Below are 25,018 nucleotides of genomic sequence, written 5' to 3'. Positions count from 1 at the left end.
AATTTGAAATAAAATAAATATACTTTGTTTTCTTTTCCAGTGCGTTCAAAGCCTGTCATCCTAAAATCAAAAGCTTTTATTTTGCTGCTGAGCATCTTGATGATATGAACAGGTAAAGTGTACTTAAATTTCAAAGTAATTACAAAGTTAGTAAGGCTTAGAATTCTAAGTTTTCCACATTAATACTTAGAGAATGTCACTGAAGAAAGTTCCTAGATCGATCAAGTTTAAAGTGAAATGTAGTCATACCTAATTTTAAAGAACAGCAGAGAAAGACAAATATCACAGGATCTCACTTATATGTGGAATCTAAAGAACATAATAAACTGAGGAACAAAATAGATTTAGTGACATAGAAACATGGATCAGACTGAGGGATCTCAGAGGGAAAGTGGGGGTGGGTGGGGGGAAATTAACCAAAGAATTTATATGCATATATGCACAACCCAGGGACACAGACAATAGTGTGGGGAAGGCCTGGGGCGGGGAGGATGTGCGGGGTGGACGGGGTTAATGGGAGAAAAAGGGGACACCTGTAATATTTTCAACAATAAAGATTTTAAAAATACATAAAGCGATCATTTATATTTAAAAAAAAAAAGTCTAAGCAAACTCATTGACTGTCAAGGTTACCAAAAATGTGCCAGAATCCATATATAGGCCAGAAAAAAAAAAAAAAAAAACAACGGAAAAAACACACACAAAACACCGCAAATAAGAAAAGATTTTTTAAAAGTCCATGTCAAGAACATGTCTTCAAATTTATTCCTAGGTGAGGGAAAAAAGAAAAAAGATACCCACAAAAAAAGCTGACTTTCCTAGTGCTGGGTATTTATGACAGAACATCCATCTCAGTAATTCATGCCTAAGCGAAGTTAATATTTCTTTCTGTCACCTTGCTCCTGTCGCTGGACAAGATTGCACAGCCAAGTGATTGGATGGCTACACGGTTACTTGGTGGCTCTGGGAAAATCTCTCTCTATTTTCCCATCATCTATAACATTCTGCTTTGTGTCTCTACTTTAGCTTTTATGAATGTGATCTTTTCTTCCTTTCCTTTTGCCTCTCCCTTTTCTAGATATATAAAAATTGAATTGAAGATGCCAGATTTCCCCCTTTATCGGTCTTCAGCAGGCAGGACATATTATTTTATATACATATAACATGCCAACAGTTAGTGAGGTTATATATAGTGGTCAAGAGCATAGATTTTGGAACCAGACTGTCCAAATCCCAGCTCTCCTACTTACTATTCTGTGACCTCAGACAAGAACTTGACCTCTCTATGCCGGGTATTAACCCTTTTTAAAAATGGAGATAATAACCATTTGTACCTGCAGGGCTTTCATGAGGGGCAAATAAGCACACATAAAGGCCTACTGAATTTTAAGTGCTATAATATATTTGCTAGCAATATAAATTCCTTTTGTATAGTTAGGTCTCTTACCTCATTTACCTTTTTTGTGTATCTCTAAAAAATTGGTATCCGAGTGTTTTTTTTTAATCCTCACCCGAGGATATTTTTTTCCATTGCTTTTCAGAGAGAGTGGAAGGGGGAGAGAGACAGAGAGAGAGAAAGAGAGAGAAAGAAACATCCATGTGAGAGACACAACGATTGGTTGCCTCCGGCATGGACCCCAACTGTGGCCGGGGATCAAGCCTGCAACTGAGGCACATGCCCTTGGCTGGAATCGAACCCGGGACCCTTCAGTCCACGGGCTGACGCTCTAACCACTGAGCCAAACCGGCCAGGGGCAAGTATCTGAATATTTTTAACCACAAAATTGCACAGCTTCATAAATTTGCTCGAACACAGTAAATGAACACTTAATGTGCTTTTTTATCAATCTGTCCATTTTCCTTTATTTTGGGGGGTCTCATTAATCTTGTTCTTTGACACTTGGGAGTACAGGCATGGTTTTTCCAAAACAAGGATATGAATACAAGAAAATGGCAAAGAAAGGTATTGAGGATAGTTGATAAAATCTTTCGTTATTGATAAACAAACTGAGCCTTTCATGTAGTTTTCATAACATTCTCTTAAGATGTTACCGTTTTTGAAATCTCATGCTAGGCTTAGAAAATGTCCCATTCAGAATTGCATTTTTATGAACTATAAAGTCATTCTTGGTCTGCATTCCCTACCCTGTTTTTGAAACAATTTCAGAAGTCACTACTCTTCCCTAATACTTCTGTGCGTGTATCTGGTTCAGGATACCACAGAAGCTAAACCAAACCCATGTGTTTCATTTTGTTACTTTTCCTAAGCAATGAGTCAAAGAAAGACTGGATCTGATCAAATATACTGTCTCTACTTCGTACATTTTAGAGTTCTGTTTTATGTAAACCTTGCCGTGGTATAGTACAACCTTCAGAATTCAATTGCTCTGAAATACTGAATATTTTTTAAAAGTTAAGTATAATGAGCTTTTTTTTCTTTCTTCTGTGCTTTTTCTTTTCTATAAACATATTCCTGATGTGTACTTTCAATAGGCAAGTTTTTAAAAACTTACTTGTTAATAGAAATGGGAGAGTCAGCGCTGGGAATGTTCACAGAGGATTAGTGATGGGGAGAGACACCCTCCAACAACTTTGTTCAGTAACCTGATTGTTACATAACAGCAAGATGACCTGGCTGTTCGTTCATTCTATATGTAATCTTTTAAAGGCACGTACCTAAGTCTTTAAGAGATGATATATTTATAATACGATTATACTAATTATAAATATATGCTTTATCTGGTTATTTCATAATTTCTGAAGCATTATCATTGTCTTCAGAAACCTTGGTGTAGTTGAATTGATGGTTACTGTGCTGTTACCTGGAGTTCACTATTAAAAGGCTCACCCAAGCAGAGTCATAGAGCTATTTGATTATTAATGATTGATGGCACATCCTATGCAATAAATCTGAATTGAATTATGGTAGCAGATAAAATTATAGATGGGTATGAAGCTTGTGTATCATCCATTATCATGTGTAATCAATAAACAATTTAATACCCTCTTGAAAAAATAAATTAAAATAAAATAAAATATAGTGTTTTTTGTGACAGGATCTATTAGTTGAAATGAAAAGTAATCCTTTAATTTTCTTCTATAAAATCTGTGTGTATATCTACAAATATATGTATACATACACACATACATATATATACATTCATATCTAGTTACATGCACTCATATCCAAATATACATGTATATATACACACACATAGAATATTAAAATCTCACCTTCTATTTTTTGAGCAGCATAGTTTGATTGTGAGATAATTGCAAAAACACTTTTAAGAACCCCACCACCACCCATCTGTTCCCTCTTCAAAAATGAATATTGAAACATTAAAAAAAATTTTTCTCATTTTGTGTACAATCTGTGGGAAAGAAACAAAACATCATGTTTCTCAAGTATTCTGAGACTTATTTGCTAATTAACTTGGCCTATATATTTCTCATGTCAGCACATATGCCCTTGTGCTCGTGAGGAGTCCCTCACTGCTATTTGGTTAATTTTTCTACATTTTCCCCATGGTTCTTGCTCTTTTTTCCCTCTTAATACATTGTTCTCTGTCGGTTATCAACACCTCACTGGCTTGTTCACTGTAGACCCAGTGTCCCCTCACCTGCATCTTCTTGTTTTCTAGCATTAGTGCTGTGGTAAGGTACTGAACTTGGATCTAATATTAAAGAACTGCACCATCACTGGGTTTGAAAATAGTCTAAATTCAGTGCTTGTACCCCTGAGCGTTGTACTTTAAAACAGCCTCCCTCAATTCCTAGCACTTTGACATTCTGATTTTCACCTTCTGTTTGTTTTTTAATACACTTGCTGCTACTCAACATATGTGTATTTGTATCCCTGCTTATTGTCTGTCTCTCTCCTAAGATATAAACATCATTAGGGCACATGCTTTGTTTTGTTTATCTATTTCCTCAGTGCCTGGAACAGTATCTGGCACACATAGGCTCTGAATAAATATTTCTTGACTTATTTAATGCATATATATCTGCTGTTCGTAAGAGCCTGTAAGTAGCAAATCATAAGTGCAACGTGCGCATGGGTTAGCATCTTCCAGGTGAGGTCTTGAGGACACGTTTAGCTAAGATTGGATCAACGTCGGTGTACCATTCAGCTTATTGCAGCTGTGTGCAGTGGCCTGAGTTCATCTACACACTTTCTAAAGAGTGTGTATTATGAACAGAAATTTTCTTTGTAAAAGTAGTTTAATTCAATTGCCTTGTGAAATGTAGCAATTCTGGAGCTTAATTGAAGGCAAGAATTATGTGTTACTCATTTTTGTACCCCCAAAACCTAACTCATTACTCAGCATGTAGCAGATACTTAATGTCATTGAACTGAAAAATTAAGGAAGCCTCTTTTTTAATTTCCTGATTCATTTTATAAGACCTTATTGTTCTTTAAACTTCTGATAAAATGAAATTTCAATGATATTTTTTAAAGTGGTAACTATGGAAAACAGTATGGAGGTTCCTCAAAAAATTAAAAATGGAGCTGCCTTTTGACCCAGTGATCCCACTTCTAGGAACATATCCTGAGAATCCTGAAACACCAATCAGAAAGAATATGTGCACCCCTATGTTCACAGCAGCGCAGTTTACAATAGCTAAGATCCGGAAACAGCCCAAGTGCCCATCAGTAGGGCATTCACACCATGGAATACTACGCAGCTGTAAAGAAGAAGAATCTCATACCCTTTAGGACAGCATGGAGGGACCTGGAGAGTATTATGCTAAGTGCAATAAGCCAGGCAGAGAAAGACAAACATCACATGATCTCACTCATATGTGGAATCTAAAGAACAAAATAAACTGATGAACAAAATTGATTCAGTGACATAGAAGCATGGACCAGACTGACGAATCTCAGAGGGAAGGTGGGGGTGGGTGGATGGGGAGAGATTAACCTAAGAATTTCTGTGCATATATGCATAACCCATGGACACAGACAATAGTGTGGCGAAGGACTGGGTCGGGGAGTGGGTGGGAGGGTGGAAGGGGTTAATGGTAAACAAAGGGGACATCTGTAATACTTACTACAATAAATTTTTTTTTTAAAAAAGTAGCAAATATGAGGTACTGAATTAAAATTCAATAATAAGTAGTCTTCTAGTGGTATAATCATCATTTTCACCCAAAAAGACTCAGAGCAATTTTGCCTAAGAGTGCTAAGATTTGCCTTGTAGTACAAATTCAAACCATTTCTCACTACAAATGACCTATAGACCAGGTTTTAATTTTGACCTTTTACTAATGATATAGTCATTTTTCAAAGGTTATTTGTCATGATGTTGGTTTTTTGACTTACAGTTTATAATTTTCTGGAGTGTGTGCGCCACAGTGCTGAAATCATTTGATCAACCTTAATTTTATTCCATTTTGCTCTAATCCCTTATTAACTTCCCCAACACACTTGAGGTAATAATTACATTGTAGGTTTCGTCAAAATAAAGTTGGACTTTAAGTGACTTATTCTTAAAATTAAAGCCTAAATTTCCATGGATGCGATTTTGTCTGTTAAGAACCCAACTTTGCTCCCTTTTCAAGATATTCTAAGCATTGGATGCAGTTAATAGCACTTGGCATAAATGATGAAATATATGAGTCACTTTAAAGAATGTCATCTTCCACTTAACAGAGGAGATAAGCTCTTAGGAGAAAAAGTTCTAAAACACAACTTTTTCTTAAAAATGTATCTCAATCAGATTATCCCACAATTGAACAGTGTTAGCTCTACTGGTGATTCCAAACTTACTCAAGCTAATTCAGAAGGTGGCTTCTTACTTAATTCCCGATTTTGGAAAGTATGTGGATCAAAGCTCATAGTGACCAGTGGGAATTTTCAGATCGCTTTCTAGGTTTTGTGGTTTGCTAATGCGACGCAGGGTAAATAGTTGGAATGGTGAACGTAGGGAGAGCCCTGGTGGGACGAAAGATGGGGATTGAAACAGGTTTGCCTCAGCCCCCCGCCCTGGCAATAGCAGTGCTCCTGAAAGAGAAAAGAGCTAAGACTTTTTAAGTTACTGTTGTTCATGGAAATAAATTTGGGGGGATCTAAGCAGAGGTTCAGTTTGTATATGCTCATTTCGTCTTTGGAAAACCTAATACCCTCGTATTCAGAGACAGATTTCCAAAGCACTCCTACGGTGTGTTTCCCCTCGGAGCGTTAGGCCTGCAGGAGCTCCATCAACACGCTATTTCATGGGAAAACGCATCTGGACGGGCAAGGTCCACAGCTCTTTTTCCTTATCAGGACAAATTATATCTGATGTTTTTTAAAATATGTCTGAAGGAGGATTTGTTCTGAAAAACAAAACAGCAGAAATAGTTGGACTGCTTCTGTATTGGACTAACGGAGTTAATGGGGGTTAGGTAATCTCAGAACCTTTATGTTTACAGACATTGACAGGTTTGCCCAGAGCCATTCTCTTAAAATAGCATCTTCGGTGTGGGAGCAGTTTGTTCTACAGCAAATGATAGCTCATTGAAGTCTCCATGTGTCAAGAGTAGCAAAGAACACATCTTTTATGTACCATTATTCCACATATTCTTAGGCATCTTAAAATAAATATTTCTAAGAAGTGTAAGAGATGAAGTCATAATGTTTCTGATTTTAATATTTGTGGTTTTTTTCAGGTGGCTTAACAGAATTAACATCCTGACTGCAGGATATGCAGAAAGAGAGAGGATTAAGCAAGAACAAGGTAAAGGAATATTTTTTTACAGTTGTATTATTTTTTTTTTCTTACTGTTATTCTGCACAGTGATTCACTGCCATCGCTTGAGAGAAAATGCGTGTGTTAGTTTGTGGTTATTTCTCTGCTGGGTACTTTGAATTCAAAGCACAGCGCCATATAGGTGTGGTTTAACAAATTAAACACATAGGGAATGAACGCGGGAATTTCTGGAGTAGCAAATATGAAGTTCTCTTCTGTTTGTTGCCAACTCCCTCAGTTTATTTCCTATAGAAGGGAAAAAAATCTTAAAAATTAAAAAGTCTGTATATTGACTCAATTCTAGCTCCTTGGTGGTGAGTTGTGTTTTTCCTGTCTAGCAGTATCATAGACATTTAAGTGGCTTTTCTGCTAAGAGCTCAGATGAACGGTCTCTTCTTCCATAAATGATCCCATTTGGTTATGTTCTTCGGTTCTATTACTCTGCAACTCTGTGATTTTTATAGAGCTTGCCTTGGTATTGACCTCAGATTTATGAAACACAATGGCATGATGCAGAATTGAAATCTCAGCGAAAGCTGTGGTCACCATTCTGAAGTGGCTTCACATTTCCCAGAGTATTTGCTATACATCACTTGGAAGCATAGTTTTTTGAAATTTTTGAGACATCGTCAAGTTGAAAGAATTTCACAGACTGATACATATATAAACATGGTTTTAGTTGTATATTCGGTGGGTATAGCCCTTTTGTTGATGTGGAGATTCTGAAGACCTTTTGTTTCCTCTCAGAGTAAAAACCACAGCCAAAACTTTTTGAAACATCTGAAAACTAAAGATTAGAGAGATCTAAAGGAGATAACCAGATCCTAAAACTAGTCTGTCAGCATATGTTTAGGGCAGGGGCCAGCGAACTTTCTGTAAAGAGCCAAATAGTAAATATTTTAGGCTTTGCAGGCCATGAAGTTTCTATCACAACTACTTAACTCTGCTATTGCAGTATGAAAGCAGCTGCTAACACGTGAAGGGGCGTGGCTGTGCTCCAATCTAGAATTGAATTTCATATCATTTTTCACCTTTTAAAAGATATTTTTCTTTTGCTTTTTTTTAACCATTTAAAAATGTAAAAACCATTCTTGATTCACCGGCCCCTATAAATACATGCAAAGAGCCTCATTGGCCTGCAGGCCCTAGTTTACCAAGCCCTGGTTCAGAGCCACGAGGTGACAGAAGGGGGTGGGTGGGGAGGTGCAGGGTGAGGAGATAGGGCAGAGATTTCAAAGAAATAGCAAAACATGGTCCGTGCCAATGGGAATTTGTCATCTTGTTGAGGATCTCAAAAATGCACACTTGAAATTGCTTAAGAAAAATTAAAGAGCAACATAAAGTAAATCAGTACTAATTTTTGCATAATATGCAACTGATTTAAAAAATTTGCTAAGTAAGTGCAAAAAAATTATTTTAAGCCTGAGAAGGAGACAGGATTAATGAAGAAATACTTGCGGGAGAAAGTGACCAGTGAGCCTGATATAAAGTCGGCAGTAGAGCGGGAGAGAAGATACTTTATTCAGTATTAAGTGTTTCTGTGTAAGGCCTTCAGCTAGCACTCTAATTATATCAAGGTGAAATAGGCGCCCGTCATGCCTGAAATTACACTGAATTCTAGTAGAAAGGACACTCCTGGTACAGAAAATGAAATGTAATCAGGTTTCATGGGTATGCGACTGGAGAGACTCCTTCCAGATGGGGAGTGGGGAAGGCTTGATGTTTGCTCTGTTAGAGGAAAATGTGGAGTCAAGGAAGTAACAAAATAAAATATTCCTGCAGTGCAGCCAGCATGGATACTTCCCCAGATAGCATGGAAGCCACCTTCATCAAATCAGTGTTCACAGGCAAACCCCAGCCAGGACTAACAATGTCAGGCCAGTTCCTGAGCCACATTTCTTCATTGCTAAAAGTTTATTCCACACAGACAGCACGATGGTGATTGCCAGAGGGAAAGGGGGGTAGGGCAGGTAGAAGAGGGGAAAGGGGGGATACATGGAGATGGAAGGAGACTCGACTTGGGGTGGTGAACACACAATAAAAGAGAGGGTGTATTCTAGAATTATACACCCGAAACCTATATAATTTTATTAACCAATATCACGTCTATAAATACAATAATTTTTTTAATTTTAAAAAAGATTATGTCCCACCTTCATGCTTCAATTTCATTTATAGGCTTAAAATTGTGGTTAGAGTGCTAAAAAATACAAGCCTTCCTTTTTAAATTTCTTTAAAAGGCATAAAACTGTTCTTAAAAGATGCATATAGATATATTTCTGATCTTTTTAAGATGGAAGGATTAGAAGCATGGGCAGTGTACTGATAGGAAAATGAATCTTCGAAAAAAGTCAATTTGTGTGAATATGGAAGCTTGCATTTTCAGGCTTAACTGATGTATTTTATCACTGGGCATTACTTCGAAGCTGGGCATGTTCTTGATTTTAGTGAATTTTTTGTACTGGTATTATATGGCCAAATTTTATTATGGATGAAAGAACTGGTAAGTCATATTACACATGCAGGCTCTAAAAAGTATTAATTCCATGGATTCATACTGCCCTGGTCTCTCATGTGAGTATATATTTTAGTGCCCACTGGAGTATGCTAGACGATTATAGGCAGAAGCTAAGAGTTGCCATTCAAGCCTGTCTTGGTAACGCAGTGCAACCGGAATCTGAAATAATCTGGGTTTCCACCTAGAGTGTACCTTCCTCAGGCTCTCTCACATAAGTCAGAAACACAGATCTCCTTCCTCTGCCTGAGTAGTATTCTATATAGAAAACTCCTGAATGATGGTGTCTACTCTGCACTTCTATAGAGTTGACATCTCCTGAGTACCATTCTCAGTACCAAAGTTAAACTGCATACAAAATACAGCTGTTTGACAATCGGGAATATTTCACAGTGATGCAGAGGAGTAACTGCCAAACACTTCATCTATTTAAATACCAAGTGCAGCCTAGAAGTGACTCTTTCATTGACTTAAATAAAAGTTTAGTAAATTACTCTTTAACTACAGAAGTGTAAAGGCTTTGAGGTTCTCTTTCATTATTCGTTGTTGTACTTAGAGATAACAGGGTTACGCTAAATTCTGCCAAGATCACAATTTGGCTAATTATCTGCTAATCATTTGTCTGTATTTTTCCAGCTTCAAGTCAGACATTCATAACACATTCTTTTCAATAGCATATTAGGTCTTTGCAGAGCTTTAATTACACAAAAATAATTAAAATATATTGTGTTTCTTTGATAGTTCTAGATGAAAAAGTCAATTTTTTTCAAATTATCCTTTTCTATCAACATGAGAAGTAAAGTGGAAATGTTCCTGTTCTGGTGATGGCACTGTTTGTTCATGATTATTTACTTCTAAAATTGAATTTACTGCAAGAGACATTAAAGTATCCATTTATTTTCTGCTAAATAGAGAGAGCGCTCAGAAAAATAAATTCATTTGCTCTTAGAATGAAAATCAGACTAGTTTCTGAGCAACAATGTTCTTGTAATTTTCCACACGAATCCAAACAAGCCTGACTACATTTTCTGTGTAGCCTGCTCTTTGGCATCGCTCTTTCAAAGTCATACAGCTTGATATGAGAATGAAGTTAATATGCAAAGTGGGGTATTTCAGTCTTGTCTTAGGTAACCCAAGAAAACTTTAGATTGATGGTGCTTAATAATAAACCAAGAATTTCATCAAATAGTGGACTAAAGTTCTTCCTAATTTCGGTGGGGGGAAGGTAAAAAGAGACTCTCCCAAATATTTGTAGTGATAGCTATAGAGATCTTGATAAAATGGTCATTTCCTTCTCAGTGTGCTAACAGGAACACTTGAGGTGCTGACTCCTTGAGACCCTAAGGTATCACTTGCAGAGGTCAGGAGAAACTCAGCAGAGGCGCCAGTTTCTGGGAATAGTGGGAAGGGTAAAAGCAGAGTGATCTTGGCAAGCCCACTGCTTGGGGTGGGATGTGGGAGAGGTGTTCACTCCCTTCACCTCCTGCATGACTTCCCAGTGGTATTTCTAGCTCCCACAAAACCACCCAACCCATGCCCCAGAGTTCGAGAATTCACTTTTTGTGGCTAGAACTTGCTATAAGAAAAAGACTATTGTCTGAGAAGATGAACAGCAGGCATTTTTCTCCTATGTGATCTGGGTCAGACTGTCCTGGCATGTTAACTACAAAGGGGACCAGGAGTGCTGACCAGTATTTATTGAGTGCTTTCAAGATGCAAAAGCTCTTGATATATGTTACCTTATTTAGTACCTCCACACACACAACTCTGAAAGGCAGTTATTATTAGCCCCCTTTTACTGATGACAATACTCAGAGAGGTTAAGTAAACATCACAAGAACACAGAGATGGTAAGTGTTATAGCCACAGATTGAACCTACATCTGCTCAAGTACATAGCTCATGCTTTTCTCACCAGTGTTCTCTGGGTCTATTTCTCAGCAACTACGTCAGTTCCTATATGCAGGAGACTTAGTATACTGGCCTTCACAGGTGTGATCCAATGTAAAAACCAGACATCAAATTTAAGTTAAGTAGTCTTCAGTTATCCTTTACTCAAAGGAAATAATTATATTAGGAATAGAATTTTCAGAGTCCTTGTATTTTTGGCCTAAATATAATAATCTCCATTGCTAAAGAATTTCTTTTCACAGTAGCCAGAGTTATAGAGCAGCAGGAAGAGGGGACCTTAAAGGATTGTGGATATATGTCACATTAAGCATTCCCACTGTGTCATACAAGAGTCCCAGTGACTTAGCCCTCTGAGGTTTAGAGCAAGGCAAATTCTTAGTTCAAATCCTACTTCTACTACTTTCTATTCAGCATATAGTAAGTACTCAGTAAATGTTAGCTGTACTTATTAATATTAATCAGCAGCACAAATATACAGCACTACAATGTGGGGATTCCTGTGTGGAGAGGGGTCCTGTAAAAATATGTGCCATGATTTTTCACAAAAATCTGAATATTAGTTAAGCCTTCTGATGGTTCTTTTGTGATTTAGATTTTCATGAGAATAAGGAAACTTGTTTTAATACCTTTTCTCTTTTATCATCTGAAATTCATATGGATAATACTTCTGGATTTTTCCTTATAAATCACATAAAGAATTAACCCCGCAATGACAGAGTAGTTGAGATATTATTAGTGGAACAGATTCCGATTATTGGCCTTTTTGCTGTATTTTATTTACTCAATTAATGTATCTTTCAGAGTTTTCCCCTTCTCTCTTGCCTGAGTTCGGCCTAGCCACTTTGTCTAGCAGCTTACATTTTCTACCCTTTTAAGCAGTTCTGGAAGTTTGGAAGTTGCAGCCCACATCAGCAGATTTGCCCTTTTGCATTTGGCAAGAACCAGGGTTTGCCATGTGTTTCCAAGTCGAGGTGGGAGTATGGTGTTACAGAGATTTATGTCAGCATGACTCTAGAAACAGTGATTGTTAGATAACCAGTGAATTGAAGCCAGAAAAGAGAATTGAGAACATTATTTTTGGAGGTGTTTATATCTGTAGAGATCAACAGCAATATATGTATTGCTTTTCTATGGGCGTTCATCTTCAGGATAAAATGGTACGCCTCTAAGAGGCATCATGTGACGCTGTGCATTAATTGAAGCTACAGAATAATTTGATCTGGAATCTCAAATACGCTAAACCTGGTTTGGCTTATGCAATATCTCTTTCTGAATTCCTTAAAATTGTGGTTATGTATAATTGCTTGCTTTAAAAGAAGGTTGGAATTAGTTCATTGCACACCTCCTTCATCCTCAAAACCCAGGTGAAAATAAAAGTTCTTGAGCCTGGGGTAGGGGCGCCGGGGAACAGGTGTAGGAGTGGGATGTAAACTAGCTTTTGTTAGCTGGGATCGTGTGTTCCTGAAAATTTAATAGAAGCATTTAATAGAATATTGATGTATCCATGTGTGAATTTTCAGATTACTGGAGTGAGAGTGACAAGGAAGAAGCAGATACTCCATCAACACCCAAACAGGACAGCCCTCCACCCCCCTACGATACATACCCGCGGCCTCCCTCTGTAAGTTGCCGACAGGAATGTACTTAATGCAGCATCAGAATCTTTGACCTAAAGCATCCCTTTGTATGTTAAAAAAAGGATATGTAGTGAATTGCATGTCAGACCTCAGTTTCTTAGGAGAAAGAAAATAGGGAGTCTAAAAGCAATAAGGGGGAAATTTGAAGTATACGAAGAATATTTAATCCGGAGAAACAGTAACCACAGATTCCAGGCATAATAAATATCTGAGCAGGTGACTGATTGATTGATTGATTGATTCTTGGTTAATATAATTTTTATTTTTTCCATCACCACTTATCCCCCTATACCCTCTTCCACATCTGCCCACCCCCCTCCCCACCACAATCACCATACTGTTGTCCATGTCCATGAGTTCTTTCTCTTTTTTCCCATTTTTGCACAATCCCTCCACCACCACCATCAGAGAGGTCTACCTGCTCCCTATGTATGAGTCTGTCTCTATTTTGCTTATTAGTCTATTTTGTTCATTAGGTTCCACATATGTGTGAAATCATGTGGCACTTGTCTTTCTCTGTCTGGCTTATTTCACTTAGCATGATACTCTCCAGTTCCCCCCATGCTGTCGCAAAGGGTAAGATTTTAGCCCTGGATCGGATGACTTTACAGGTGAATGTCACCAATTTTTCAAAGATGAACTAATACCTATCCTTCTCAAACTATCTGAATAAATTCAAGAGGAGGGATGACTAGTTTTGTTAAGAAAACATACTTTTTGTATCAGAGTAGCCTTTGTGAAAATAACCAAAAAAATTTTTTAGAAAATATATATAAATTCACCTTATCTATTTCACACTAATAAAATTTATTCCTATTTCTTTTAGAATCAACTCATAAAAATTAAGATTATATCTGTGTTGAATATGTCTTGGCATGTAGCCTTTTCGACAGCCATGGGGTCTGATTTAATATATGTGTTTATATGGTGCTCCGGGCCTCTTAAACCTGTATAAATTATTCTGTGTATAGACTATACTCTGATCTTCTAATAGGGTAAACAACTCTTCTGGTTTGCTTGGGACTATCCCACTTTATGCTCATTTCCCATCAGAATTAGTGAGAGTGTCTCAGTAGTGTCCAGTTTGGACAACATATTGTATGGTCATGGTACCATGAGAGTCAACTCTGCCTGTCTTGGGACTGAGTCTTCAACATAGGAAATGGACACTAGATTTAGGTGACAACAACAGCAAACCTAATTCCACTTCCATATAATTGAAGGGGATTTTTAATGAGAAAGGTGCCGTGCAAGATTTTGATATAATTCTAGGCCTTGGCCTTCTCAACCTTGGCTGTGCGTAAGAATCACCTCTGAAACATTTTAGAAATGCAAATGTTCAGGCCCAATCCAGACATGTTAAATCAGAGTATTTGGGCCTGCACACAGCTCACTGGACTGGACTGTGAGCTTTTTTTTTTTTTTTTTTTTTTTAATATCTTTATTGATTTCAGAGAGAGGAAGGGAGAGGGAGAGAGAGAGATGGAAACATCAATGATGAGAGTCATTGATCGGCTAGCCCGCAACCCGGGCATGTGCCCTGACCGAGAATCGAACCCCAGGATCCTAGGTCGACACTCAACCGCTGAGCCACACCCGGCCGGGCTGGACTGTGAGCTTTTTGAGAACAGTCTATTCATCCATACATTTCCTGGCCTAGCTCAGCACTGGCACTTACTTATTAAGTGCTTGATAAATGTTTCTGAAATAAATATATGTGTACTTTTATCTCATAACTAAAAAGGAAGCCACAGTTTTCATAAAATGTTTGAAGACAGTGTCTCTTACCTAAGGAGAAGAGGAGAAAAGTGGAAAAAATGGAGAACTATTCTATGTGTATGCACATTTCTTTAATAAATGCTAAAGTTTACCTACCAAGTGCAAGGATGAGCTATAGAAATGAAATAATGAAGTTAGTGACAAGATGTAGTTTATGTCCTATTTCCCCTCTTTCCCTAAAACATCAGGGTCTGACTAATTCCTCTAAAATATTTATAGAAGAGGAAGAAAGGGAAACTGCAGCTTCACCAAACAGCTCTTTAATCATAGCAACATACGAATTTCAAGACGGAAACTATTCACATTGTCAGTAACATGTGAGAAGATAAACTGCCCACAGAAAATGCCACATAACTTTTCCTGTACCCTGAGGGGCAGCATGCACTTTCCCTGCAGCCAGACTTGTCCTCAGCCCCACTGACAATGGTCACCTTGACTGACAAATCTGGCCTCTCCTGCCAGAAGAGGGCCTGGGCTGGCCTGTTAGCTCCCAGAGCTAGAGTTAGGCTCGTCCCAGCGGTGGTGCTTGCAAGGCTTTTCCAGCATTCATTTGATTCCAGCCCTTTTTCTTGGTTGTGCTTTTCCCTGTAACGTATATTGCCAAACTTCCAATTCCAGGGATAAAAATACTCCCTTTTTCTTTTGTGTTTATGTACCCTAAAGTGCCTCAAGGCAAATGCTAATCCCTATCAGGGTATGATCTCATGCTACCTATATTTTTAACTCTAGAAAATGCCCCAGAATTGACAGGACCATAAGAAAGCTTTTCCGTGGCGCTCCTGGGAGCAGACATTCACCTGTGAAGAAGAGGGAGGGTCTTCACATCCCAAAGCCGCTCCTTACTCTCGTCCCCCAGCTCCATAAAATCTGGAAATAGGAATTTGGCAACCATTCTTCAGGATTTCAAATGTGTACAGATCTTAAAACCTTGGATTATGTGTTTAGTTGCAGGATAGTCTGTACATAAGTACTCACGTTTTCTCCTGCTTTGGTTGCGGTAAGATTTTGCATTGAGGGGTCAGATGTTTCGTGAGAGCCTGGTGTATGTAGCCGCATTTCAATACCCCTGCATCTCAGGGGTTCTGAAATGCAGCTGGGGCCTAACTTTGAGATGTTTGCAAAGTTGACAGTCTTAGCTCTCAGCTGGCAAGTGTTCCCTGGTGGAAGTTGAGGTGTACCTGGGCCACGGAGGTGGCCTGTGATTTCCGTGGACACTGACCTGGGGCCCCTTTCCGCAGATGAGCTGCGCCAGCCCCTACGTGGAAGCGAAGCACAGCCGCCTCTCGTCCACGGAGACCTCTCAGTCGCAGTCCTCTCACGAGGAGTTCCGCCAGGAAGTGACTGGGAGCAGCGCCGTGTCCCCCGTCCGCAAGACGGCCAGCCAGCGCCGCTCCTGGCAGGATTTAATCGAGACGCCGCTCACAAGCTCAGGGTTGCACTATCTTCAGACTCTGCCCCTGGAGGACTCTGTCTTCTCTGACTCCGCGGCCCTGTCCCCAGAGCACAGGCGGCAGTCCACCCTCCCGACGCAGAAGTGCCACCTGCAGGATCACTACGGGCCGTACCCCTTAGCAGAGAGCGACAGGATGCAAGTGCTCAATGGCAACGGGGGCAAGCCGCGAAGCTTCACGCTGCCCCGAGACAGCGGCTTCAACCACTGCTGTCTGAATGCGCCGCTTAGTGCCTGTGACCCGCAGGACGCCGCGCAGCCCCCGGAGGTGGAGGAAGAGGAGGAGGAAGGGGAGGCGGCGGGGGAAAGCCTAGGAGACAAAAGTAAGTATGTCGGCGGGGACTGCTGGCCCGTGCGCACGGGCTCCTGACCTCTTCAGATTGCTTATTTTAAGAAAATAGCATTTGCTGCCCTTTTTTCTTAAAATAATGGTCTTGCTGCATAGGAAGCTAGGGATCCCTCGGTGTCCTACTTTCAGAACTTCAGTGAGCGGGGGAAGCGATGGATCCTGCATCCCAGGATCCCCAGAGCTGGAGCAAATCACTTTTTTCTCCACTTACCCACTTGCCTTTTAAGGTTAATGGTACCCATTTCTTTGTCTTCCTCCCCTTAGCCACTTCTCACTCGCATGCATCGTCCCCTTGGTCCACAGTGTTGCCCCCTGAGTTTCGGTTAAGAATCTGTAAATGCTTCGAGGAGGGCGTTAGCAGAACCTTGGTTGAAAGAGTAAGTGAACACCACACACACACACACACGCACACAACTTAAAAATCCAAGTTCTTCCAAGAAAAATATCTCACACAGTATTTCTACTACTTCAAATAGCCACATTTATGTCTAGAAACCAATTGGCCAAAAACATCCATTTACTTTCTTGGATATCGATTACAAATTTCAGTTTATGTGAATCAACTCCTAAGAGAGAAGTCAATTACGCACCCTCTGTCTTGCTAGCATTAAGAATACATTTGCGAGCTATCAGGTTCTTTATACACCACACCATACCAAACGTCTGTTTATAACTAATGTGATACATCGGGTCAGAAACCCAGGCTAGTGTAAGGAAACGGCTATAACTCAGTTACCTTATTTAAAAAGAAAATCTAGGACCGGCTATAAATCTTGAATGTTAAATTTCAAAACCAGCGTAGAAGAAATAGTATTAAACTGATTACATCTTTTTAATCAAAAGGAAGTCTGGGCCGGTTAGTGCAGATGGCCTGAGCCAGTGCTGAGGAAGCCACAGTTACTGATTCGGTCCCACTTAGGGCAGGAGACTACTCCTTTGAAAGAATGCAAACAGCCTGTATTCTTCAGCCCATTTCATGAGTATATGGACTTGGGTTACAGGACATATTTGTGTAAGTACTTCATCACAGCTGGAAAAAACTAAAAGCTCACAGGTTAACAGCCAAGAGCCTCCTGTCGGTGTCAGGTTGGGCTCATTTCAAATGAGGGTCCTTTGGCAATTATTAACAAGAAAATACAGTGAAATTCCTTTTATGGTATGGATATTCATTGCACTATTTAATGGGAATTAAATTATGACTTAAACCATCAAAATATGAGTTGCTTCTTATAAAATTCATCTGTTAAACCAGTTTCCATTGTAAAGTATATTTTAGCCATAATCTCCATCAGGAGCATTCTAAAAGCTATACTTTTGGTGCACGAAAGGTAATTACCATGTATTACCTGCCAAGCCCTCTCAGCACTCATATTTATTAGAGATTAGGGAAGAGTCTTGTGGAAGAAATATCTAGGAGCTATGTTAGGCCTCTGTAGGTGTTCTGGAAAACATGATACATTTTAATATGGTAATTATCAAAATGATTACGCTGTTTTCTAAAATTTAACTGAAGGTGAGTTAGAAACTGCATTTGGACTACCATCCAGGTACTACACAGCTGCTATAACTATGTCAGGTTTGTTCAGTACTACAAAGCAGAAAGCATGTGCTAGGACCTGAAAGGAAAACCCGGGCCCTATGCTCACCCTTCCTTCAGGCTCCAGTAGCCCACAGAGCATCTCTAGGTACATGCCTTTCAGGTGTTTTTTTCCTGGTGTCTCTTTTTTTCCTTTTGCTGTTTTGTTGATTTGATTTATTTTAGCCATATAGGCATACTCTGAAGCCAGTGGGTTTTTCCTTCAGGTTTCCAAATAACTTAAGTGAGCAGTTACTCGATACTACTTTCCATCTTTTTCAGTGGCTCTCTCTTTGTGGAATAATTGCGATGACACAGAACAGCCCTAGAAAGTGTGTCAGTACATTTGGTATTGCACATTTGGACTTTACGGTTCAATATTGTGGGGCAGTTCATGCTATTTCAGTCGGCCCTGCTTCTCCAAAGGTGGCCGTGTAATACCTTCCAGCGCCCCATTTCTTTCTGGGTGTTTTTCCATAGATCTTGCCACTTGATGTCTCAGTGTCCTTCAAGCTGTTCTCAGCAGAGCAGTGCTTTTCACGCTTGCCTAGAAGATGCTTCTTATTAAATGGAATGTATGTTCACCTTCCTAATTATTGTTTTTTCTGTATTACTGTTTCTAATCTTTTGGACTGTGCAATTTGATGAACACTTCATTTGGGAAACATCAGCTCTAAAATCAGTGTTTTCAGAAAAATCTCTAAGGTCTAGTGAAGGGATGTTGTGTTCATGACTGCCCTGGGCTGGCCATTAGGAGTAAATATTCCATGCTGCTTATTCAAATCAAGCTGCTTGGCGTTATGTCAGCAGAGTAAAAATTATACCAGGGAAAGAAGCCCCCGCCATTCCGCCAGCCTCAGAGCCTCAGATGCACAGCATGCCCCCCGTATGAGCCCTCACTGTGCTCCTGCACCGGTCAGCAGGCAGCCGCTTGTTCGAATCCCAGCCCAGCAGCCATGTGTCACTGACTGTCGCACTTGGGGCCAGCGTTCGGCCTGACCTACTAAAATGAATTTGCGCTAATCAAGCCCCGACCTGCAGAGGAAATAAGTTCCATGTCTCCAGCTCCAAACATTTTTCTCAGTTTGCCAAGAAATTAAAAATAGGAAGTGTCAAGAGAGTGGGCAGAAAGAATAATGGAAGAAAACGTGACAATACAGTCTGTCTTCTGCTTTAAGGGTGAAGAATTATGTCATCAACCAAACCCCATTCTTATCATTTATATTTACTTTAACTTTATATAATATAACATATTATATATTGTTTACGAGTTTACAAAGCAATCGAGAAGCAAGATGTACCTAAATCTGTGGCCTAGATGATTTTTTCAGTCTCCTTATAGATGTTCAATTTGGCCCCGCTTATGAAGCGTAAATTTAGCCTTCTTTAGAACAGACTTCAATCTGTGTTCTCATGATTGAACGAACTTTTGTCTTAGTTTGAAATTCAGTTTGAAAACCATCATACTGGCTTTTCTCAGGCTGAACTCATTTTAGTCCAAAATGGATGGTGCTAAAAGTACACAAATGAGACCTGTCTTGTTTTCCTTCAACTGAAAAGTCAGGTTGCATATTAATTATCCTGACCTACTTCACTGGCATTTGGGAGAAGACAAGTAATTTCCTATTATCCCAATTAGCAGTTTTGAAGCTTACTGAGGTACAGGACTTATAATACTTCAGTTAAATTAAATTATAAATTATGTCAGCCTATGCAGGTTTCAGTGAGTATAAATCATAAAAGTGTGGGACAAAATATAAAGATATATTTCATTCTGAAAGCATCTGCCATAACACTAAAATACTGTTTTGCTTAATGCAGCTCGAAGTCTGCTGGAATAGTTTTCTCTCCTTTGCCATGGTAGTCAATTTAGATGAGGTTTTCAGAAACTTTATCCCTTGATCTTGCTGATTTCCCTCCTGGCCGTTGTAAGAGTATTCTTTACTGGCCATACATTCTTGGTGCCTCCATATACTCAATGAAGTTATAATGTGCTCTCTTTATTATCTTGGATATAACCTACCAGTATTCTCACTCAATTTACACATTTATTAGGTTGGTCTTAGAGATCTAAAGCAAAACCTAGTAGCTATCATACACCTCAGGTTATCTGGTCAAGATATTTATTGATGTTTTCAAAATGAGATCTGCTGAGAAATGTATTTTAAAGGTATTTTTTAAAAATCTAACATCCTTTGCACACCATTGGTAACATAAGAGCTGCACGAAATATGCAGCTCAGTGGCCTAATATCTTAAATTATCTAGGCTGAGAGGCTGGATAATGGCTGCCAATTTAGTGCGGAAAAGGAGAGATCATCCTCTTCAATCATGTTAAAGGGTCCTGGAGTAATTTCCTGAAGAGTCTCTAAAAGCCATGAATATTATTTTTGAGAACATTCAGGTAGGAAGTGCGTGGGCAAGGGGAAGATATTTTTAAAATATGAAATTGTGTTTAAAGAAAAAATGAGCAAGTTGAAAATTAAAAAAAAATGTTGCAGTACTTTTTATAGTCTTATTTATTGTCAAGATGAATTATGAACAAGCACAAAGAATTTAGAAGAGTATAATCATCAACAAGATCTTAAATTATAGTTTGGCTCTAAAGGGAATAGGTGGAAAAGATATATAAGCATTGTGAATCAAAAGACATTCATTAAAGTTAGAAAAAGAATAGCAGAGAACCTTAAATATGCCACTTTTGTGAAGTTTAAGGGCACCATTCTTGGCTGGTTATGTAATATATATATATACTTATATAATATAAATATATATATATATATATATATATATATATATATATATATATATATGTATGTATAAAAGGAACACAGAAAAATCTAGAAAGTAGTAAGCAAATACTCTCTTAATACCACATTGTCTGATTTTTGAAGAAAGGCTTAGGCAGACATGAAACACTAAAGATCAGATATAGAGTCTAGCCATAATCCTAATACTGATTATAGGTTGGATTTTAAATCACACCTCCCTCGTTTTTTGACTTCAATAATGAGGAAAAGTTATCATGTGAATTTATAGGAAATTCAGAGGCAGGTTTGTTCAGGAGCAAATTGCATGGCTCTGCAGTGTCAGGACTCTAAGTTAACTTTTCTGTAAAGCCAACAGCTCCAAGCATCACTTCTCATAAGACAGCATCCAAAGAGCCAAAGACCAGGCCCTATCTTTAGTCCTTTTGTAAGATCAAGGAAAACTTCCTGGATCCTTCCAGCAGACTTAACTCTAGATTTCATTGGCCAAGGTTGCACCACATGCCCATGCCTAAATAACAAGGGAAATGGAATGATTATGAATAGACTAACCTTGATTTGTTTTTAAGATCAAAAAGAAAATATACCAAACTGCTTATCTACATGAGCCTCTCTCCTATTATATATGTTATATCCTCAAATAATTTGTTCAAACAGTGTTTCACTCTTTGAAATATATATACACAAACACATACCCCAGACCACATCACATCATTTAAGCCTTGGCACTGAAGGAATGCTAGATATCTCAAAGGGGATAAATATGACATACTGAACATATAGCTAGTTAGATGTAATTACTGTTGACTTTTGAAATGAATGAGCATGTTTTCCTATAAACACTAAGTGATCAGAACTTATAATACAGTCTGTGGAAATGTTCCTCAGTTCAAATCCTTGTTTTTGTCACTCTGCCACTTGCAAGTGGTATGACTGATCAAGTTATTTACCATCCCTAGGCCTCAGTGTCTTCATCGTTAAATGATGGGGCGCAGGTACTTATGAGGTTGTGTGAGGAGTGAATGAGGTAGTGCCAGAGAGCACTTAGCTTCCATATCTGACACACTGTAAGTCTGTCCAATAAGCATTTCTTAATTTTGTAACTTATGTAGATGTTATGCAGATTTGCATCTAGACCAAGAGGGTGATTACAATACTTAAATAGTGAATTAGCCCTTGCAAACCTCGCTAAATAACATTGACCTGACTACAGGACCTACCTTTGTTCACTTCCGGCCGAGTTGAACCGGATGAAATGCTGTTCTTGTAGTTCAAAATGGTGAAATGTCAGCAATTTTATATACCTCGACATGATATATTAGCCATGTTCTAGGAGCTCAAATTAAAAATGTCCCTCGTTTCACATTCTTATCACTCACTGCTCCTTCCCCTTTTGACATTGACCATTTGGGAACGCAAAAGAAACCTTGTGTCCCAAATAACACTAACCTTATGACATGTATTTACTGAAATGTATATTTCTAGGTCTTGCCGTTCAGGTCTCACTCCAGATATTTTCCCCTCCAAGAGCCCTACCCTGATAGCCCAGTCTGACCCAGATGCCCCCCACCGTCACCATGCATCGTCTGGTATTTTGCTCTGTTTTATATTCTTCACAGTTTTATCACTATGAATATAATATCAGCTATTATCTACTGGTTTACTTTCCATCTTTACCCACCAGAATATAAGTTTCTTAAAAGCAGGGATTTTATTCCTATCTTGTACACCCAGTACCTAAGTATGTGGCCCACAGTAGGCCAGGTCCTGTTGGATGAGTGAGTGAGTGAGTGAGTGAGTGAGTGAGTGAGTGAGTGAATACATAGTAGCTAAACCCTTTTGCCACCAGTTATTTTCCATTTTATTAATGATATAATAGTGAAAGCTAAAGTTATTCTTTTATCCATTGTGTGACATAAAACAGGAACCAAAACATTGTAGAATTATGTGGGGGGCATTTTGCGAAGGGAAGAGCAGGACTGTGTGCGCCCAGCATACCACAAAGCTTGGAGGCTAATAACTAGAATTACTGCTCTGTATTACGGCTCGTTGATAGTCACCTTCCCTGTTGTGGAAACCCTTCTCTTCCTGCCTGTTTCACGCCCATTCGGAAAATGAAGGCCCCGAGAAGTGACGTGCGAGATACCCAGCTCACTGTTAGAAGCCCTGTCTCCCAGCGCCCCTAGGCAGCTCTTCTCCTACCACAGTCTGCAGCCCGTGTGGAAGGAAGGCTGCCCCCGTTGGAAGATGCCCATGGCCTAGCTTCATCCTGCTTTGTTTGTGAAACCTGCTGAAATTGCAACCTGTGCTTTAGGGAGCAGTCAATAGCCCTGCATCGGCCAGGACAGTAACCCCAGGAATGTTAATAAGGAGCGGGTCAGGTTTAAAGGCCAAAGAGTGGATCCTAGAGGCTGCAGGGTTGCATAGCGGGAGGTGCGGCCAGGTCAGAGCCGAAGTTGCATGGAAGCAAGAACACAGAGTTCTGGAATGGGCTGTAGAACTGCTGGTGGTCAGAGTTTACCTGTGGCTTTTGACTTCAAGTTAGAGAACACTCACTAAGCCTTCTACTAAACCATCTCCCTTACTTACTTTTTGCAGTGTTCTCACAAGTTTCATTCTCCTGGCTCCTCAACATCCTATGTTTAGCCATAGTCTCATCTTAGCCCTAATGTATGGCCTTAATAGCTCAATCTGTTATGCTCTGAAATTTTTCCTTTAATGGAAAAATATTCTCATTAATATGCCATCCAAGAAGGAAACGGTGCCCATTACTATATATATTTAAGTGCAAAAGTGACAGTTGGTCATAAAAAGAATTTTAATATTTAAACCTCATACTTGAAATCTTCTAGAAGGTTCTTATCTCAGGAATACAGTATGACAATTTTGTATATTTTTTTTCTATTACAAACACAAAGTATGCCTATAAAATTAACTTTCTGGGTTATTTCATAGAAATTGTACAATACGTGAAAATAAGAGTGACACTTATTAAACTCATTAATTTCAGAACTATAAATTCTTTAACACTCTTAGTCACGGATCACCTCACATTTCAATGTCTAGATTTAGCCTAGTAAAATGTAAACTAAACCTCCATATTTTACTTTTGATTTATTCTATTAGTATATAATCCAGTTAGTTCTAAGCATGTATTCATTCACTCATATACATTTATTCAACAGACGTTATTTATTTACTTCATGTTAAGAGTATATCTAGCTCTTGCATAAGTCTACTTACAATAAAAATTTGTAAATTATCTTTGAGAAATACAGAAAATCTTTCTGATAACATGAGACAGAGCAAATAATTCCAAGTATACATCATCTTTGCTACCTTGTGCCAATGATTTTCTCTAGTAACCAATTTATAATGTTATAAGAATTATTCTCTGAGAGATGGCATAAGAAATTATGTTCATTTTAGGACACTCTCACTTCTGCAAAATTTATAAAACTGACTAGAATCAGATGAGATCACTTTTAGAGCTATTTCTGATTTGGCTCATTTCTTAAACATTATGGTTGGGGAAAATGCCCTCTGGTTACTCAGCTGTACCGGTTAATGCAAATCAAATGTCTAATAATCTTAATTGATTTCTACTATAAAATTAGGAAGCATCTTCTCAATCATCAAAGAAATATTATTCTATGTTCAGTGTAACATTATATTGGCTATAATGTTGTATTGACATACTGGCCATAGGTTAAAATTTCTTGATGATCAGGAAAATGCTTCCTAATTTTATAGTACAACTAATACTGAATTTGATTATCAGAAAAAAACATTAATATTAGCAAAGCATCAGATACAGAAAATCATACTGTATTCCGAATGTCTATTTTAGGGAAACCTGAACCTTAACATACACTTTTTTCACACTGTTAATCCCTAGTCTTCCATGATTTTGAATCTGATTTATTTTTATAAATCATTCATAGAATATATTGACTTAATACCTAAAATAAATTCATTTAAGACCTCCAATCTTTTCCATCTATTATTTTATTGGTTCCTTTGGCTATAATTTTTCCTTAAATTGTTGTTGTTGGACTAATTTGGAGTCTATCCTGTGACTTATGAAATGTGTGTTTTAAAGCAATCATTCACCTTCGGATTCTTGGTGAGAGGAAAGAGCTCATGACTTCAGTACCACTAAGCTTAAACTTGATACCTTTTCCTCCGCGCATCTCAGCTGTTTGCTGTTTGTTCTCTAACAGCGCCAGCGCACACGGTTTTTCACGCCTTTTCTAAGAGCAGGGAGGAGGAGCAGCTTGGCATCGGTGCGACGTGAGTCC

The 25,018-nt window shown here is 38.7% G+C and overlaps 1 protein-coding gene across 8 annotated transcripts in view; it reads left to right on the top strand.

Moving 5' to 3' along the window:
* The window catches only part of CNKSR2 (connector enhancer of kinase suppressor of Ras 2), a 237,005-nt gene that overhangs the window by 181,909 nt on the left and 30,078 nt on the right, over positions 1-25,018 (top strand). For all 8 annotated transcript variants that reach the window (XM_081126804.1, XM_081126807.1, XM_081126806.1 and 5 more), the window contains 4 exons: positions 41-112; positions 6,655-6,722; positions 12,680-12,780; positions 15,814-16,348. In XM_081126804.1, coding sequence (XP_080982930.1) covers positions 41-112; positions 6,655-6,722; positions 12,680-12,780; positions 15,814-16,348 — 776 coding nt within the window. The remainder of the gene's footprint in view (positions 1-40; positions 113-6,654; positions 6,723-12,679; positions 12,781-15,813; positions 16,349-25,018) is intronic.

Source organism: Miniopterus schreibersii (assembly GCF_964146895.1).
Source record: "Miniopterus schreibersii genome assembly, chromosome: X".
NCBI lineage: Eukaryota > Metazoa > Chordata > Mammalia > Chiroptera > Miniopteridae > Miniopterus > Miniopterus schreibersii.
Note: the sequence above shows the minus strand (reverse complement) of the source record. Positions and strands in the feature narration are given on the sequence as shown.